The 19805-nt window shown below is 53.2% G+C and overlaps 1 protein-coding gene across 3 annotated transcripts in view; it reads left to right on the top strand.

Moving 5' to 3' along the window:
• Nucleotides 1-19805, top strand: part of SELENOI (selenoprotein I) — a 33799-nt gene that overhangs the window by 1274 nt on the left and 12720 nt on the right. For 2 of the 3 annotated variants that reach the window (XM_030490538.1, XM_030490539.1), the window contains exons 2-3: nucleotides 17461-17529; nucleotides 17834-17942. In XM_030490538.1, coding sequence (XP_030346398.1) covers nucleotides 17461-17529; nucleotides 17834-17942 — 178 coding nt within the window. Of the gene's footprint in view, nucleotides 1-571; nucleotides 738-17460; nucleotides 17530-17833; nucleotides 17943-19805 lie in introns of those variants that run through there. The other variant, XM_030490540.1, reaches the window with a different exon arrangement.

Below are 19805 nucleotides of genomic sequence, written 5' to 3'. Positions count from 1 at the left end.
ACGGGCACGGACACCTTCCACTAGCGCAGGTTGCTGCAAGCCCTGTCCAACCTGGCCCTTTGGACCACTTTTCTTTTAAAGGAAATAAATCACAGATTCAGAGTCATCTGGGTTGGAAAAGAGCTTTAAGATCATCGAGTCCGCCGATGATGCCCGGGCCGCCATGCCGCTGCTGCCCTCACCAGAGGCTCAGCCCCCACCGGCTGCCCCTTCCCTTCCCCTTTCCCCTTCCCGAGGAGGGTTTCTTTGCAACCCCGTGCCTCCTCCCGGCCCGCGGGCGTGCAGACCGGGGCTCAGCACCCAGCGGGAGAGCCGGGCTGGCCTCACCGCCCCGGGAGAGCCGGCTGCCTCCCGGAGAGGTGCCCGGCGCGGGCCTGGCTCCTCCACCCCTGCCCTACCCCCCGCGGCACGGCCCCGCAGCGGCCGCTCCCCGCAGCCGCTCTCGGCCCGCGCTCCCCTTCCGAGCGCCGCGCTCCTCCCGCCCTGCAGGCGGCGCCCTCGCGCGGCAGGCGGGGCGTCGTGATGTCACGGCCACGCCCGGTGGGCCGATGCGGCGGCGAGAGGCGGGCTACGGCGGCCGGCGGAGGTCAGGGTTGGGGCGGGCGTGGAACGGAGGACCGGCACCGGCACCGGCATCGGCACCGGCATCGGCACCGGCACCGGCATCGGGAGCAGGCGAGGGGGCCGTCATGGAGTACGTGACCGCAGAGCAGCTGGCCGGCTTCAGCAAGTACAAGGTACCGGCGGGACGCGGGTGTCGGGGGCCTGGCCGTGGGGCTGGGGGCTCCTCGGGGCCTGGCGCCGTGAGGGGATGTCCGGGCGGGTCCCCTTAGGGATGGAGGTGTTTAGACGGGGGCTGCAGCGGGAGCCGGTGCTGGATGTTGGGTGCTATGAGAAGGGGTGTCGTGGGGCTCAGGGTCGCGGGGGGTGCTGCGGGGCACGGCGGCTGAGGAGGGGGAAGCTGCCGTGAGCCCTGGGGCGTGGGGGGCGCCGGGGGCTGCCGTAGGTCCCGGCCGCGTGGAGGGGGAGCCTCGGGGCCCGGTTCCGTGGAGGGAGCCAGCGGCAGCGGGGGCCGGTCCTCGGGGGGTGTGTGTATTCAAAGGGGGGTTGTATGAAGCGTGTCTCCCCCACCCCGCCGCTGCCCCACGGTGGGGTGCGGTGAGGTGTGTGGCAGCATGGTGGGTGCTCGGCTCCATGCAGAACCCCCCTATCCCTCCCCATGCACTGCTCCGGGGTGGGCTGCGTAGGGGGTCCCAGTGCAAGGCACTGTGATGAAATGCTTTTTCCCCCCCGTCTCTTCTCTGCCCCCTCCCGAGCTGTTCCACGGGTGGGGAGCCTCGGTGCCTTGAGGACCAGTGTGGTGAAGGTGTGACCGTGTGAGGCTTGGGACCCCCTCCTTGCTGGAGAGGACAGGGGGGCCATCGTGTGGCCCGCAGTGAGCTGAGGGGTGTCTGCCTGCAAACGGGGCACCCCACAGCCTGTTTCCCAGCGGGAACAAGGACGCCACGTGTGATGCTGCAGGGTACAACGTCCAGCACAGTGCGCTGTGAGCATGTCTCTGCTCCAGGTGGGCACCCCCAGGCTGTTTGCCCCCCTGGGGAGAACAGGCTGTGTGCCCAGCAGTGGGGACAGCAGAGTGTGGGGCAGTGGCAGTGTGACTGCATGCCAGCTGTGCTCCCCTAGCCATGCTCCTGGAGTGGGGGCACACCTTCGTGTCCAAGTACAGCACAGCGTGACATTACCAAGTGTGGTGTGAGCACATTCAGCGTGTGTGCTCCCCTCCCTGGTCTGAGCCTGGGAGTGAGGGGCATTGCTGGGCACTATGTGGGTGTGATTTTGAGCAGCACTGTGATAGCTTGCCTGTCCTCCCACCCCTTCCTTGGCTGTCAGCAGTGTGGTCAAGACAGGCGGTTGTGGCGTGTCACCACACGGTACCTTGCTAGGTTGCGCTGTGGCCACCCCTGCCACAAAGGGGCTGCAAAGGAGGGGCTGTGGGTGCGTGTGGAACCCCATGTTTAGCTCCGAACCATGTTGCTCCTGTGCTGTGACTGCTACGTGTGTGGTCAGACCAACAAAAACGTGTCAGGCATTATCCCAGTCTCTTCATGTGAGTGTGCCATGTGTGCAGTCTTTGAAGGAAGGCTCTGTAAGTGCTGACGGACTCTGTCATGGCAGTTTAAATCCCTAGGGGCTGATCTGGGGCCAAAGTCTGTGGCATCCTTAACACAGGGGAACATTGTTTATGTGGAGGGGAAGGCGTTTGTTGTATTTTTTCTTCTCCCAGATCAACAGTGAAGCTAGAAGGTTTCACCTCACGTTCTCCTTTGCTTTGCTCTTGTTCTAGGATCCATCACATTGGGCCATGTTGCAATCATCCTTCTAGGCTGATTCATGGGGTGCCCTTTAAGTTTGGATAAGTCTGAGGCATCCAGGGAGTGAAGCTTCTCCTGGAGCAGTCTGGGGGAGCAGGAGCGGTCAGGGCTTCCTCACAATCTCCTTTTGCAGGCTCAGTGCTGATGAGGTGGAGATAAATGGACTTGGTAGAGCGAGTTTGACCAATGTGACAGGTTACATGAGATTCCTTGTGGAAGACTGAGTGTATGGGGATTTGTCAGTGAACTCTGTGTTTAGAAAGGCAGTGAAAGATGGCAGTTTTGTGCGGGTGCTAGAAAAAGCAAAACACACTCAGCTTTGCAAAGTAACTAGTTTTGCTCCTGTGAAGACAATACTTTTGCTTAAAGAGGGAGACTGTTGCATGTTCAGCCTGTATCCAGCAGTGTGTGGAGGGGTTTGCGGTGTTGCCTTCCCTCTCAGTACCTGTGTGGTGAGAAGGGGGTCTCCACCCTCTACAGGTAGTGCTGGCACTTGAACTTGGGAGGGTCCAGACAACTGCAGCAACCGCATTTTTGTAGCAGACACCACAGACCTGCTCCCAGGTCATGGCCTTTCTGAAGGTGCTTCTGATGAAATGCTGTTGCAGTTAAATCTATGAACAGGACCTTGAATGCAGACCAGGGAGAGGAGGAAGGTCCCATCTTGCGCATGAAGCACAGCGCAGGCAGCACTGGCCGCTTGCTGTCACCAGTTATGCACTGGTGGTGTGTTTACTGGCCTTGGTTTCGGGCAGTGTAGGGCTGAAATGTGTAAGCAGGTCTCCGATGGATGATGGAGGTACTGCTCCCAGCCTGGCACAGCTGAATGGATGGGCAAAGGCCAAGAAAGCTGTGTGTGTCCTGAGGGCAGGAGTGCAGTCTTACTGGCAGAAGTAAGCTTTGTTCAAGAGATTGTGGTTTTACTGAGTCAGTAGGGACTTTGATAAGAGCACGCAGGTTCACACTTAGTGCTCAAAGAGCATCATTCTGTCCTGTGCTGAGGGTTTGTCTTATATGCTCCTCAGGGCAGCGTGAGCACCTGCAGGCTAAAGTGCTTTGCTGGAGATGGCAATAAATTATATGGAGAAGGCAGTCAGTGCTGACATGCCAGACTGCCATGGAGGGTAGAGAAGCCTCAGTCGGTCTCTGCAGTGCTGCCCTCTTGGGTGTTGTTTGCTTGGGGAGCTGTTTTCCTTGCTATTTTAGCCTTGAGAAAACGGCTCATCCAGGCCCAAATCTCTGACACTGGGTTGCAAATTCCAGCCTTGCTTTAGGCTTGAGGCTTGTCACAGAATCAGCATCTTCTCTCACAGGGAAGAACAACTTCCTAAGATCTAAATCTCCCCTCCGTCAGTTTAAGGCCATTCCCCCTTGTCCTGTCCCCACAGGCCTTTGTCAAAAGCCCCTCTCCAGCTTTCTTGTCACTCCCTCTAGGCACTGGGAGCTGCTCTAAGGTCTTTGTGGAGCCTTCTCCAGGCTGAACAAGCCCATCTCTCTCAGCCTGTCTGCTCTGCCCTTTCCTTTCCCGGAAGGTGACTCCAGATCCACCACCGCTCTGTTGATGAAAAGCTGGTTGACCTTCTGCATACAACTAACTGTTCTTGCCCAGAAAACTTCTGTGACAGTGTAAACTGTCATCCCAAGTGGACAGAGCAAGGAAGGTGCAGAGGAGGATGTGTATGGATGGCAGTGCAAAAGAACAGAAGAGTAATGTAGCCGTTGCTGAGCTGCTTTCTGTGCCTTTTCCCCAAAGTCAGTCTGTGTTTTTGACCTGAGTGGAAGGGGTCAGCGTGTGGCAGCACCACCAGATCACCTGAGAAGGTGGCTCATGTTGTCTAACTTGAATTTGTACTTGGAGCCAGCATAGCTGGAAGCCTTTGAGCTAGGATGAGTGATTGCTCTTAAGTTGGACGAGCCAGAACAGTGATGCATGGTCAGAATCAAACCCTCTGCAGGAAGGCTCCTTCAGTTCCTGCTGCCGACAGCTCTGCAGCCTTTGACTGCCTCAGCCTTTAAACTGTGCCTGGCAGAAGCTTTCCAGCCTGCACACGATAGATTTGGAGAAGAGCAAGCAGACTGGGGGGCATGTGGAGGAGGCAACAAATGTCCAAGGGAAGGAACGTGTCCTCGGAGAGGAGCAGTGTCCCTGGAGCTGATACAGGATGAACAGAAGAGCTTCATGCAAGATGATCCACAGCTTTCTCCAGCCGTGGCTGGTTTACTCCCACCGTTGCTGCGAGGAGCACAGATGGGAAGCGGCGACTCAGGAATCCAGATGGTTTTAGCTTTGCAGCATGCACATATCTCCTGGCTGGGGGAGAGGCAGGTGTACACCCCTCCTGTCACCAGCTGGCTCAGTGCCGCGGGTGGTGGGGTGTAGGGGGAGCCGTCCTTTTGCTGCTCTTGAGGGGATGCTGAAGAGCTCCTCTGCTGAGGAAGCTGCACAGCAGAAAGCGCTGTGTTTAATTGTACCTCTGACACTTCCTCAGTAGGAGGTTGTGATTTGGGTGTAGCACATGTACCTCTGGAGACAATTTAAGAAAACCTAAAATGGGAAGGAAGGGTTTCTCTGCCAGAACAAATACATCCTTTGTCACTAATGTGTTACAGCCCTGCCTGGCAGCAGCATGGTGAGGCTTCCCCTGAGGAGATGCTGTATGTGACAGTCAGAGTGCTGGACAAATCCAAAGTGTGTCTGCTCCAGTGCTTCCCTCTGGCTTGTCAGCCTCGTGTAGACGATTGATGCTTCTGGCAGGGCGGAGGTCTTGGTATCAAAAATAAAGCTCTTGTTTTGAGGCTGTAGAGCAGGATGCATGTGTTGACCTTCCGAAGACAAGCAAACCAGGTGCTCTGCTGTTCTTCAGTATTGCATGTCCTCTGCCAAAACCAGACGCTCTCAAGTATTGAGTGTTTTCTGCCGAGAAAGATGCAGCCAGGCACTGCGATTTCAGAGGGTAAACCTTGCAGTTGGATGCCAGAGGTCATGATCTGCTTCTTAAAAACCCATCTGGAAATCGCTTTCTGACAGGCTTCTGGGCAACCTCCTTCTCTAAATTTATGGGGAGAGGGGAAAATGGGACCATCTGGAACATTCACAGAGGTGCCTGCTCCTACTTTGCTTTCTCTAGGAGAAAGACGTATCCCTTTCTTCCCTCCAGGCTGCCTCCCAGACCTGTTTTCACCGAGCAACCCGAACAACTTTCCCTTGTGCAAGTTGTCTCTGCCTTTCCCGAGTGTGGTGCCCAGAGCTGGATGCAGCGTGTGAGCTGGAGCCTCACCAGTGCAGTGGAGAGGAGAAGGATGGCTTTATGTGTCGCATACAGCACTTGTATTACGTCTGCTTGTGCATTTTGATGAGCTGCACGTTGCTTTCTGCAGCGCTGTGACTCTTGTGGCTCCCTTCAGTGGGTTGGGAGGCTGCACTCGCAGCTGCCATGGTGCCAAAAGCTGCTTGACTGCAAGCGAGGGCAGAGCACTGCAACTTCCCTTGTCCTGTTAGTTACAGACAGCTGTGATGGTTTGTCACTGCCTTTTTGTATTCCAGCCGTGTGCCCTGCGTTTTCTGTAGCCTTTCCTTGCCCAATGCTGTCTGAGCTGCTTGCGATTCTGCTTTATTCAGCTTTACCTTGTGGTGTCCTGTGGCGTACTGGTGTCTTCTGATGTGATGGAGTCACTGATGACTATTCCTAGGGCATGTCTTGCAGCCAGATGTGTGGTCATTCTATGGCTCTTTCATCCAGCTTGGGTAGGAGCAGGGAAAGTACTTGAGTGACTGCTATGTGTGAGACTCCAGCTGTGTGTCTAAGTGGTCTCTGCTTGTGTTTTTGTCACCGTGTGAGCTGGGTGGAAGTGCAGGTATGAGCCTCTGTTGTGATGCTGCCTGGACCTTGGCCTTTCCTTAAGGGTATGTGTTATCCTCCGGAGTAAGGATTTGGGGGAAATGCTGGTGAAGGAGTGCTGCTCCTTACATGTGGCATGGGAGGGACACGAGAGGGAAGGCAATGCCACGTGTTTGGGTCCAAAGGTGGGACAGGCTGGAATCTCACCTCAGAAGCTTTGGGAGCAAGTATGAGTTCAGTAAGAGGAAAGCAAATTTGGTCTTGGGAAGTGCCTTTTATAACTAAACTCCTGCACCTTAAAATCCTTCCATTTCTATGTCCTCTCTTCTGAGTAGGAGCTGGTGATGGCAGCCCACGGGTAACACACAACCAGCAGTGGCATGGGGGAGGCTGGTGGCTCTCGTGAAGAGGTTCTTTGTCTCGTTACCTGTGTGGGCAGTAAAATGAAGTCCTTGTCGTGCCTGCTGGGCTGAGGCTTGGAAGCAGCTAGCAGTGCTCAAGTGCTAGAATAAGCATCCCGACTGCTCAGCCCAGCTTCTCTCTGCAGCGACCTGTGCTTTGTTGTGGGTTTGCCCAGCAACCTCGTGTGAGCTGGTTGGGTTCTCCCAGCACAGAGGGGAGTACCTCAGCTCATCGCAGCCTTGCTCTCCTGCCAAGGTGGCTGGTGTAGAGCTGCCCAGAGCAGCACTGCAGGATGGCTGCAGCAGTGAGGGGTGACATCTCTTGCCTTAGGAAAAGAGATCTTTTCTCCAGCTGCATTTTCCTGAAGGTGGAAGAGGCATCTGGTATGGACCGGAGCTGTGTGGCTAAGAACATGCAAGGGGGTTCATGCATAGCATCAGGGGGTGCTGGTCTGTTATCCCAACAAGAAAGACACTGAGACTCTGGAAGGTGACATGTGAAATGCCATTTATTAGAGCTAATTCTATAAGGAGAAAACAGCATAGATAATCTTGCAACTCTTTTAGATGGTGAGAACCTCAGATGATGTAGCTTCAAATGGGCCTCTGATCCTTGTGCAGTGTGCTGGGCAGACCCCGTCTGTAGAAGATGTTTCATAGAATCACAGAATGGTTTGGGTTGGAAGGGACCGTAAACCTCATTCAGTTCCACCCCTCTGCCATAGGCAGGGACACCTTCCACTAGAGCAGGTTGCTCCAAGCCCCGTCCAACCTGGCCTTGAACACTGCCAGGGATGGGGCAGCCACAGCTTCTCTGGACAACCTGTGCCAGGGCCTCAGCACCCTCACAGAGAAGAACTTCTTCCTCACATCTCATCTAAATCTCCCCTCTGTCAGTTTAAAGCCATTCCCCCTTGTCCTGTCCCTACAGGTCCTTGTCAAAAGCCCCTCTGCAGGGGGCTTTCTTGTCAGCCCCTTTAGGCACTGGAAGCTGCTCTAAGGTCTCCCTGGACCCCACATTTTGATCATTTGAGCTATTACATGATTTTCTTATGGGAAGACAACTCTATTCCTCATTTCCAGTGTCAGATGGAAAGAATGTTCCCATGAAGCTTCTTGCTGCACTCCTGGGTAAAGGCAAGGACATGCAGGTGGGCCGGTTACTGACACCAAGGGCTGCCCACAGGCTCCTCTGCTGCAACAAACTGGCTGAGCTTATCCTGTGGCTGAGGGATCTGTGCAGCACAGCACAGGCCTGGGCACTCTGGAGGTGATCGCAGTGTGGGTTGCTGACTCCTTGAGGTACACCAGTCCCCATGTCAGGGTCGCTACAGCAGACTGGGTTTGCACCATGTCGAGCACAGTTGTCCTGAAGCGTTGGTGAGGCCTTAGCTTGGGAGACCTGGTGCACTGGATGCACCAGAGGGCTAGGCATCTACAGGACTTCTTATTGTGGAAAGTACTTTCCTCCTGGGTGCTCTTCTCCCTTTTCTGCACCCTTCTTCCAGCTGGGAGCCCCTGATCTCCTGGGCTGTCATCAGCCTGAGCCAGCACCAGCCTTGCCAGACACTGCAGATCCATGAGTCGTGTGTGTATCACGCTTTGGCTCTTGATTGAACAATTTCTGTAGCTCCCTTAAGCAAACAGCGTGATGCAGAACTGCTGGTGTCCTCTCTGCCCTGAAGAATAGGGTGCTCTTCCACTCAGGCAGCCTTAAGAAATCCTCTTGCCTTCAGACTTCAAGTGCCATGCAGAGCAGGGCTACAGATGTCTGGAAGCTGTCCCTGGCAGGCTTTTACAGGCTGCTCTGGAAATACAAGCCCTAGAGAGATCTCTGCAGAGTTTGCTCTGCAGAGCAGACACCAGTGTGTGCCAGTAGCAGCTCAGACCAGTGGAACAACAACAAAACAGGTAGCGAGAGCAGCAGAAAGGAAAGGTTTTTGATGCTAACGATGTGAGGCTTGAGGCCATGGTGATTAAAAGGCTGGTCTTCCTCACCCCCAGACAAACAGCTTGTCTTTTCCTGCAGGGTCCTTAGCAGGAAGGGTGTGAAGGAGGGGAAGCCTTTGAGCCCTGTTCTTGAATCACTTAACTCCTTCCCCAAGGGTTCTTCTAATTACTTTGAGACTGTGTCTGCCTTTAAACAGCACATGCTTCCCAAGGTGCAGGACGTCTCGATTCCATGACCTCTAAGATGAGCAGCAGTAAAAGCTAGAGGTGGTTTTTTTCTCCGTTTCTGCAGTTGAATTCAGGGTTTTGAACCTCTGCTTAGCTTAGTGTGTACCTTGCAGCTCTCGTGGTCTGAAACCTGCCCAGCTGCTGTGGTTGGAGGAGACAGTGGCAGTGCTTGTAGGTTAACTGGAAAGGACCTGGCTCATGAGCCTTGGCTGAGCTTTTGCTCCGTGCTAAAGCAGTGAGATGAGGGTAGGGGGTTTATCCTGCATCCTAAGACACTTCTGACATGTATTGTGAGGTTTTGATGAGCGATGAGCTAGTTCTGCTCCTGGGACCTAGTCTGCGTGTGTCTCTTCATCTTGAACAGTCCTGATACTGCTGCTGGCCCCTCGGGGTGCTGTTTGCTGCTGCTGGAGGTCTGGTTCCTGAGCGGTGGCAGTTGCTCTATGGGGTATCAAAGATTTTGAAGTGTGTTTTGGTGGGGGATCCCCAGACTCTCTGTTTTTAGCCACACAGTGGCAGTGATTGAAGCCCTTTGTGGTCAGGGACCTACTGCTGTTTCAGTCCACAATGGGTCCTGGAACGTTTCCTAGGAGGAACTTCAAACCTCTGTGGGTTTTTGTGTAAGAAAATGGCTCACCCGGGGCCATACCACTTGGCTGTATTGGCTGCCAAACAGCTGGACTGCTGGGTCAGGGCAGCCTCAGTTCCAGGTTGGATGGGGCTTGGAGCAACCTGCTCTAGTGGAAGGTGTCCCTACCCATGGCAGTGGGTTGGAACTGGATGAGCTTTAAAGTCCCTTCCAACCCAAACCATTCTAAGGTTCTGTGGTTGATGCTCACAGGGTGAGGCTTGTGCTGCTGCAAACCACCTCTCTGCCTTTCCTTCTGGTGAGGGGAGCTGTCTTTGGCTCTGCACTGCTGTTTGTGTGGGTTTTTTACTGTGGTCTCTGCCCTTAAAGGCCTGAATTAGGTGGTTTGTGTGTGTGACACGTTCAGGTAGTGGACTCCTTGTCCTGTCCTGCAACACAAACCCTTCTGGCTCTTCTCTTGCTGCGCAGGTGAAGGATGCAACTCCTGCTCTGCCCAGCTGACTGCTGCCCGTATCCCTCTGCATCCTTTATCCCAACTGAAACAGTAGATTGCTGTCCCCAGCTTGTGGTTGGCAACATCGTTAAAACTGGGGACCTTTCTCTGGGTGCGAGTGCAATGGAGGAGTAGGAAGCAGAGCATGCAGAGGAGAGCCAGGTCACAGCTCTTGCCTTCAGTGCTCTCCCAGTGTTGCAAGATGTGCAGAGCAGTCATTTAAAAATAGCATAGGCTGCTTGTCAGTCCCTCTTGTGTCTCTTCAATTGCACTGAAAGTTTACTGCGGTGTTTATTGGTGCGTGTTGCATCTTGGCTACGATGAACTCTATCCTTAAAGTCACTCTCTGCTAATTAGCAGCAAGTATTTGGCTGTTGGGAGTGTTTGGAAGAGAACCAGAGTGCATTGTGGAAATGAAAGTATCCCATAGCAGGCTCAGAAAACGGCCGCGTTATTGGGGCTGTGTAATTGGCCTGACTTGCTGTGCTTCAAGTCTTGCACAAAGCAGGATGCCAGGGCTTACAAAGTAACATCTTTTTAGTGCTAATTGTGAATTTCCTCTTTGTGGAGAAGCGGGACAAGGGATGTGGAAAGGCAGAGTGTTACGTGTTATAGAGGGCTATATGCTTTGGAATAAAATGTTTTATTTGTGCCTTTCATATAGGCTCTGTCGAAACTTGAAGGTAGTCTTCCCCCTCCTTCCCTGCAGTGCTTTGTTTCATCTGTAATCATCTCCTGATGTGTGTGGGCTTGTGTTTTCCTTTGATATAGGTATACTTAAAAAAAAGTTCAACTTGATTTCTTTTTCTAGGCACTGTAACAAATTCTCTTTTCTTGCACTGACTCATGTGTTCTCCTGGTTGGTGGGTTGGCATCAAACCCAGCTCGTTCCTGGGTTCGGCTCAGTCCTGCCTGGCCTTGTTCTCTGGCGAGCAGGCTGGGGCTGCGCTCCTGTGAGCATCTGCAGCTCCCCAATGGCTCCCAGCCCCTGTGAGGGGCTGCCCAGCCTGGAGCCTGCTGCCTTCTCTGCCGTCTTGCCCAGGCTGCACTATCATGCTCACCCTGGTCCCTTCTCTTCTCCTTGGGCACCAGGAGCAGGCTTGCAAAACTAGTCTGATCCTCCTCTCAGGTTCTTCAGCCTTCTTTTTCAAAGTCCAAACCAGCTCTGTGAGCAGTAGGAAAGTCTTTTGGCTGTCACAGTGTTATTGTAACAGGTTTCCTGTTTGTGCTTTTCTGTTTCTGCCTTTTCTTCCTCCCCAGAGTCACTGCTCTGATTTCTCAGTTCCCACTCCAGAGGTTCTAACTGCATCCCTGCCTCGGGCCCCTGAAGGTTCATCTTTCCCACTCCTGTCTTCACCATCTGTGCATCCTTTCTGCAGCTGATCACCTCGAACTGTAGCGGAAGCAGTGGTGACCCATATTCATGGATATTTAATGCTCCCAAACAGAGCGAGCTGCTGGATGCAGCCGAAATTGGCAGGCTGCTCACTAAAGCCTGCCACCAACATCAAACATTGCTCCATGTTAGGTATCCACAGGGAAATAATTCCCACCCCCCTGCTTCCGCCAGCACAATGGTGCCCCATCCCTGGCAGTATTCAAGGCCAGGTTGGACGGGGCTTTGAGCAACCTGGTCTAGTGGAAGGTGTCCCTGCCTGTGGCAGGGGGTTGGCACTAGATGAGTTTTAAGGTTTCTACCAACCCAAACCATTCTGTGATTCTATGAATCTGGTGCATGGAGGGCCCAGGTCTGGGTTAGGCTGAGTGGAGATGTGCTGATGCTTTGCATTTGGGCATGTTTGGTTTATCCCTCTGCGGTTCTATCCCAGCTCTTGTAGCTGTGGTCCTGATGAGCTTTGCTTTCCCTGAAGCAGTTTCTCCTGCCAGAGCGGGGCCATTGCAGCACGTTCCCCAGCCACCACACCAGTGGTCCTAAACACTTCTGCCCCCTGAGCTGCAGCAGAGCGTGAGCTTCTCCCCAGTGCTCATCACCATTGACTTTGCTGGAGGAGTGGTCCCTTGTCCGTGTTTGCAGAAGGCAGGGACAATCTCCCAGCTGGTGCAGGGGGAGCTGAGGTTCTGAATGTGAGAGTGTATTGGCAAGGCAGAAATCTGATTTTCCCAAAGAATTTGCACAACCCACGGGGCGTGGGGAACAGGAAGGAGTTTTCTGCTCATTGTGGTAATTCCTCTTGGTGAAGAGGGGCTCTGACCTTGCTGGGACCCTTCCATACTTTGTTTTGAAGGATCTTTAATTTCTAGATGTCCAAAACGTGCGTGGTGAAAACCAGGCAGGAGGATGGAACTGATGCTGGTGTTGAAGCTTGCGCTGCGGGCAGTGGCTGCTGAGGCAGTCCCTCCCGGCTGCGGGGCAGGCAGACTGGACACTCTGCCTGCTGTTCACTGCCTGCTGCACATGGTGGGAGCCAAACCTGTCACCTCGTGGTCATTGCAGGTTTACCACTGCCAACGTGCTCTGCTCTTACGCCAGCTGAGAAGTGACCTCAAAGATAAACTGGAATTGAGTTAATAAGTACCATTAAAGCACAGTGTGACTTCTTGTGCATCAGCAGAGTGTGGGCATAGTGCAAATGTGGCTTGTTTGCACTGGCATGGCTCTGCTCAGTTACATTTGCTGGGGTTTGTCGAGTTCGCTGCCTCTTGGCTTATCGTGAGCCTGATGGGAGAAGATTCTTAACCTTGTGCCCTCGTGTACTTCAGGAGATGTATAGGAAACAGCCCTATGGACTTGCTGGAGCTGCTCTGCTGAGACCCCCTCTGCCCTGCTCCTGCTGCTGGTGCCAAGCAGTGAAACACAGGCTGCCACGGGCCTTGCCAGAGTGCCTGAGGGCAAAATGGGATGTACGAATCCACCTTTGCTTGCTGTTCCCAGCATGGGTGCCTGTGCCACCAGTGCTGTTGTCCCCCAGCCTACCCTGGATGCATTCAGGTGTCTGACACTGGTGTGCCCAGGGCACCCATGCGACTGTGTTCGCTTCGCTGCTGGCTCTAGGTAACCAGATTACTTAACAGTGCAATTGTTCTTCTGGACAGGAAGGCTATTAGTAGAATCTGGGCTATAAATCTGTATTTTTTTTCCCCCTCCTTGGACATGTAATTGAATCTTCCAGAAACTGCCTGGTTGCATGATGAATGTTGTTTTTAAGCTGTATGAGCCATTCATGTCTCTAAATCCCACAACAATGCCGGTCAGATGGAGCAAGCAGGGGGCTGAGCCATCCTGTGGCTGTCCTGGCATGGGCGAGGCGCAGGCGAGGCTGCAGCTTCATAGTGCAAGAGACAAGATTGTTTCTGCAAAGTTGGCTTTGCTCTTTTCTTGATGGGACCATCTGGGCTGGGTTGGCTCCTTCCTGCAGTTGCATGAGAAGTGGTGTCTGCACACACAGGGCTATTTTAGAGCGGGGCCTGTTACGAATGCCTGTAACAGGCATTTGAGAAGGGGGCTCTGGGGAATATGAAATGCATTCTGTGCACTCACGCTTTTCCATTGACCTTCTCCTCCTGAAAATGAGGGAGAAATCAGAGTCCTAGCTGGAGGCAGTCATTGGTAATGATCTAAAAATGTCTTAGAGAAGGATAATAGTCGCATGTGTGAGTCACTAGACCAACATGTAGAGATCCAAAATGGAAAAGGTGATGCTAATTGGTGGAGAAGATGAGGTGGGTGAGTGACAGAGCTGGTGCCGTGCGTGGTGAGCTAAGACACTGCTGTGTTTGTGGCCTTGAGAGTGCTTCATCAGAGCAACTGCAGCAGCTAAGTGTGAGACCAGCTCTGGGTCCCCCACTCAGCTTGGGGCTCTTGAGGGCTGTTGGTCTCCTTCCCCAGCTTTGCTCCAAGGCACAAGCATGTGTGAACAGGCAGATTGAGACCCTGCGTTCCCAGCAAGGGAATGTCAGTCTCCAGAAGCGTTGGCCCTGGAGGGCTGACACAGGAATGAGGAAACTCCATCACTGGTGTGGCATCTCCTGCTTTCTCCCCGCAGTGTGGGATGCAGAGTGAGTGGCCAGAGGAGTGAGCTGCAAGTGAAACATCTCCACCGCTTGCTTTGCTTCCAGCTCTAACCACACAGAGGCCCTGCACCCAGAGGGGGTGATGACCATGCCTGTGTCGCCTGTCCTTGCCTGTCCCTCCTCCTTTGCCTGCTGCTAGCATCCCCATCTTAGTAATGTCTGTAGGAAAGAAAGCAGGTGACAAAAAGCAGTTGTGGTGCAGCTGAGCACGGCAGATGTTGCTGAGCTTTGTCGCAGAAGATGCCTGGCTATTTTGGCAGGCAGCTCTCTTGGGCAGGCAGCTGTGTCCTGGCTGCCCAGGAGCGCTGTCCCTTAGGGTGGCAGGCAGCCTGGTGCCAACCCACTCCCTTGGGTCTGTTGGTATCCTCTGAGCTGGTAGAGCACCCACCTGCCTCGCTCAGCAGTGAAGTATCCCTTCAGGAGATCAGTTGAAGCTGGGGTGGGTATCAGCAAACCTCTGCAGAACAGCTGCCCTCTCCCCTGAGAAATGGGTCACTCCAGGTCTTTGAGTTCTGCATGCAGGGTGGGAACGTGTGTGACCATGGGGAAAAGATGCTTATTGATTGTTATCCCCAGCCTTTGGGGGCAGAGGGGAAAGCTTCCTGGGACATGGGCCTGGGGAAGCTTCCCCGAGGTACCTTACAAACCAAGCACAGACAATCCAGGGCGCTTCCCCTGCCTTGCTCCAAGCCTTGCATCTGTTTTCTTGTTCCAGGCTGTTTTGGGGATAATGAGATTTAATCAGTCTCCAGCTCTCCTCCTGCCCTAACCAGTGGTTCAAATCCTATTATCTTGTAAAGCATTTGGAATTCTGTCCCCTGAAATTGCATTAAGCTGGGATGGAAATTCCTTGTGGCTTAAACCTTGCCTCCATATGGCATCAAGTTGTTACTGCTTTCTCTGCAGATCCTACAGGCTTGCTGGCATGGGGATGTAAGTGCTGGGGCTAACCCCCAGCAAGATGGATTGATCCATCATGGGGAGGGCAGGGAAGTGCTGGTGGGGGTACAGGAATGCTTGCCAAGGATGGAATTCACCCTGTTAGGAGCAAATGTTGTAAGCTCTTAGCCAAGTGTGCTCAGGGCCCTTTGAGACCCAGTGCGCCTTCCTCTTGCTGGCGGCTATCTTGTGGGGTGTTGCTTTGTCTTTTCCCACCACTCTCTTCCCAGCTTTCAAACTAGACAGACTGCTTCCAGGGAAAATGGGGTTTCCAGCCAGGGAGGGGAGGAACAAACTGTGGGTGCAGGGATGGTGGCTGGTTCAAGGTCATGGGTAGGTGGGACACGGAGCTGCTCTCTGCTGATGGTTTCCTCTAGCCAGCCGCACTCCCCTTATCTCGGGGAGTGCATAGGTTATGTCTGTGGTGGTGCAGGAGAGGTGGAGGCTTTGATTGCTTCCCATAACACTGCTCATTACCTTGGGATTAGACTTGTGCCAATGCTGAGGAGCTGCAGGGTGGTTGTCCCAGCCAAGGGGACATGGCAGCTGCCCCACTTGGCACCAAGGAGTTTCATAGCCTATGGAATTTTCCTTGGGATGCTTATCAAAGTGTTACTTGGGGAAGAGGACTTTAGATGTGGTAATCTTTGCTAGGAAGGGGCTGTGTGAGCTGGAGAGCAGATAAGAGCTTGTGGAGCTCTTGAGAGCCAAATAGTGTCAAATTTTAACTTTCTAACTAGAAGCTGCTTCTTGGCTTGCCTAGGTCTTTGATTTTTACTTCTGTTTTTATTTTTCTCACCACATACACACCCTGACCACCTCAAATGATCTAAGAGCAATGGGATGAGGGGATTTCCCAAGGGCAGCAGCTGTCTCTGCCGGAATCTTGTCTCCTTAATGGAGAAGAGCCCTCTGAGATCTGTCCAGTGTGGGATACCCATCGGCCTTCTAGTGTTCACCCACCTATCTTCCTCCTTTGGAAATGTGAACTCCAGCTCCCCGAGCTGGACACAGGCAAGGAGGAAGATGCTGATCCTTCACCATGTCAGTGGTCAACCACTTCAGACTGCTTTGCCCTCACTGAATAAAGAATAATGATATGGGTCCTACCTCCAAATAGTGAAATCTGTTCTGCTGCAATCACTTTGCTCTCTTGCTGACCCCAGTCTCTGTCCCCACCTCCACCAGTGGGGCTGGGAGCTTGGCTGGGAGCCCCATGTCCCAACTGTGATAGGTTGTGCGGAATTTTGAGATGTTTGTGGATGCGTGGTGGTGTACATGGTATTTTGGAGTATCTGCAGGACAAGGGAGGGGGTTGAAGACTTTGCTTATAAATATCTGCTCTTTTTCCATGAGGAGAAAGTCTCTTCCAAGTGACTGGAAATGGGCAAGACAGTGATAGCTGCCATCTCAATGGGCTTAGTCCTTGACTGAAGTGCACCAGCTCTTGTGCAGGACCTCTGGGGTCAGTCAGTGATGGTGTCCGGGTCACTCAGAGCTGTCAGCACAGGAATGTGTCTCCATTAGTATCTTGTCTGTCAGAGAATAGTCTGCTGTTTTGGGGACCCCACCAAGGGGGCTCATCACTGTCCTCCTGCAGCCTTTGGCAAAAGGGGTGCTGAGGTGGGAAAGCTGACGAGCCTGCAGACCAGTGGGGCTGCAGGAGTGGCCCCAGCTCCCGTGGTTGGTGGGGAAGTCTGCTCCTGTCCTTCTACAATGGTACCTTTGGATGCTGAGCCGAGAAGGTCCCTGGTCCTGCTCATCTTGTGGCACAGGGCTCACGCAAGAGCACACCAAGCCATCCTTGGTGGGGTGGTCCCATGGTGTGGGTGCTTGGGGCCATGGGACTGTTGCTGCTTCTTCAGCTCGTGAGGACTGCCACCAGGCCTATGGTGTGGCCATCGGGTGTGGGGCTCTGGCGGGAGCGTTGCATGTCCTGGAGTCTCTTCCAGTACCTAAAGGGGCTGACAAGAAAGCTGGAGAGGGGCTTTTGACAAGGGCCTGTAGGGACAGGACAAGGGGAAATGGCTTTAACCTGCCAGAGGGGAGATTGAGATGAGATCTTAGGCAGAAGTTGTTCCCTGTGAGGGTGCTGAGGCGCTGGCACAGGTTGCCCAGAGAAGCTGTGGCTGCCCCATCCCTGGCAGTGTTCAAGGCCAGGTTGGACACAGGGGCTTGGAGCAACCTGCTCTAGTGGAAGGTGTCCCTGCCTGTGGCAGGGGGTTGGAATTAGATTAGATTAAAGTTCTCTTCCCACCCAAACTGTTCCATGATTCTATGATTCCTGCCTTCCAAAACCTCTTGTGGCGGGCATGGTACCTGCTCTTCTCATGGGGCTCCTCCATGCAGAGGGGAGGCATTGAGAGCAGGCATGAAATGTGCACCTGAGAGCTTCCCCTGTGGGGCTGTGTCCAGTGTTGCTGGAGCTAGTGAGTGCCGTTTCTGTTTAGCCTTATCCCTGGTGAGGCTCCATCCTTGACTCAAGTGTTCTTGCAGTGCCAAGACTCAGGTAGCAGGTATCCTCATGGAAAGCTCAATGTTCAGGATCTCTGGGTTTTTTTGCAAGTATTGGTAGAGCCCTAACTATTGTGTTTTGGTTTTCCCTTGTCATTCACAGTACAGTGCCGTGGACAGCAACCCTCTGTCTCTGTACGTCATGCATCCCTTCTGGAACACGATAGTGAAGGTGAGACCTCCTCCTCCTCTGAGTGGGACAGCAAAACTCCAGTCACCCTCTGTAAAGCTGCCAGCTGAAAAGCCCTTCTTCATTTGTGGTGCAACTAATGACAAAGGGTGCTGCCTGCCAGCCTGCCCCGAGCTCACTGCATTGCAGTCTAAAGCTTCCACCTGCCCCTGATATGCCAGATGCAACTAAGCAGTGCTGTCTAAAGCCCAGATGATTGTAACCAGGTCTCTGCCATGGCTGGGCACAGCACATGGTCCCTATTACATGTTTTAATGAGTCGTGTTCTTTTGCTGCTTTCCCATAGATCTTCCCTACCTGGCTGGCCCCAAATTTGATAACGTTTTCTGGCTTCCTGCTGCTTGTCTTCAACTTCTTCCTCATGGCATACTTCGACCCTGACTTTTATGCTTCTGGTAAGGCTGCATGATCATGTTTGGATGCGAAGCATCTGAGTGGTGAAATCTGTCACCGCTTCTGCTGTGACCTCTGGTGCTTGTTGATAAGGCCTCTTAGTCTGGACGTTCCTAGAGAGGGGTGTCTGTGCCAGATGAGGGACAGAGTTGAGGGGTTGAACTTGCTGGGCTTCATGACAAGGGCTTGTGCAAATATGAGTATGCTGGGCTGCAACAAGCCATCGGCTCGAGGGAGGGGATTCTCCCCCTTCTGCTCTTGTGAGACACCCCCCCATGCAGTCCTGCATCCAGCTCTACGGCCCCAACACAAGAAGGATGTGGAGCTGTTGGAGTGAGTCCAGAGGAGGCCATGAAGATGCTTCAAGGGCTGGAGCACCTCTGCTATGGAGACAGGCTGAGAGAGCTGGGCTTGTTCAGCCTGGAGAAGAGGAGGCTCCAAAGAGACCTTAGAGCAGCTTCCAGTGCCTAAAGGGGCTGACAAGAAATCTGGAGAGGGGCTTTTGACAAGGGCCTGTAGGGACAGGACAAGGGGGAATGGCTTTAACCGGACAGAGGGGAGATTGAGATGAGATCTTAGGAAGAAGTTCTTCCCTGTGAGGTTGATGAGGCCCTTGCACAGGTTGCCCAGAGAAGCTGTGGCTGCCCCATCCCTGGCAGTGTTCAAGGCCAGGTTGGACGGGGCTTGGAGCAACCTGCTCTAGTGGAAGGTGTCCCTGCCTGTGGCAGAGGGTTGGAACTGGGTGATCTAAAGGTTCCTTCCAACCCAAACCAGTCTATGACAACTTCCCTCTGCTGGGTGGATATATGCCTGGGTGGCAGTGTGTGGGCAAAGGAGGAGGAACCACTTAAATCTTGAGTAGGGATTGGCTCTGCCTACAGAGCAGACAATAACCCAGCACCCTTATTTTAAATCTTACGAGGTAATGTGGGAAAGTCTCTGCTTCCATGATGTCAGCAGGTAGAGCCTTGTTCTTTGCATCCCAGCTAATTGCCCTCTTGCAAAAACATGCCAATGCCACATTCAGACTAACAAAGGCAAAATTCTCTTTCTTGATTTCACCGTTCTGCATGAGGATATACACAGCTTTAGACTTTTTAACACTACCCATGTTCCTCTCATTGGAATCCAAAGGTTCAGTTATGTCCCCTTCCTCATGGAGCTGACCCAGGGAGAAGATTAATACAGTGTGATCACTTTCAGCCACTTACCAATAGCTTCCTCTCTCAGTTTCTCTCTCCCTATGCCCCTTCCAGGTTTGGTTTAGGTTGCTCAGGAGAGTCCATCTAGTTCTTCTAAAACTGGGCCAATTATCAAAACACAGTTAAGTGGGAAAAATTTTGGTTTCTTTGGATTGCCTTTATTGGTAGCAGACAAGCACTGTTCTCAGTAAGTCAGACTCTCAAAAGCTCGGGTGGCGTCAGTGGCTGTTAGCTAATATGTGGACTGTGTTTTGGCGCACAAGCCATGGGAGGAAAAGCAGACAGTAGCTCAGGGAAGAAAGCTCAATATAAGAATCCCTAGGATTTCAGACATCCAGAAACTTGAGCTCTGCCAAAAGCCTGGTGAAGCTCATGCTTTGGGACCTTTTACATACGCATTACACATGTCCTGCTTGGAAACAGAACTTTTCATTTTGCTGGTGAGGCCTCCAGAAGCTTCTGCCTTCCTTCCTTGTGGATGGCTTTGTAGATGTGATGCCCTCCATTTGCTGCTGGAAAGGCACCATCATGCTGTTCTAAGGAAATACGAGGTGGCATTTTGTGGGATTGTTGCTCCCCTGGGAGACCTCCTCCATGTGTTCTCCTGTGAGGCTGCTGCCAAAAAGCCGTGCCTCTTCCTTCTCTTTTCAAATGCACCTTTGG

This window comes from Strigops habroptila, chromosome 6 (assembly GCF_004027225.2).
Source record: "Strigops habroptila isolate Jane chromosome 6, bStrHab1.2.pri, whole genome shotgun sequence".
In the NCBI taxonomy this organism is placed as follows: domain Eukaryota; kingdom Metazoa; phylum Chordata; class Aves; order Psittaciformes; family Psittacidae; genus Strigops; species Strigops habroptila.
This window is presented reverse-complemented; position numbering and strand designations above follow the sequence as displayed.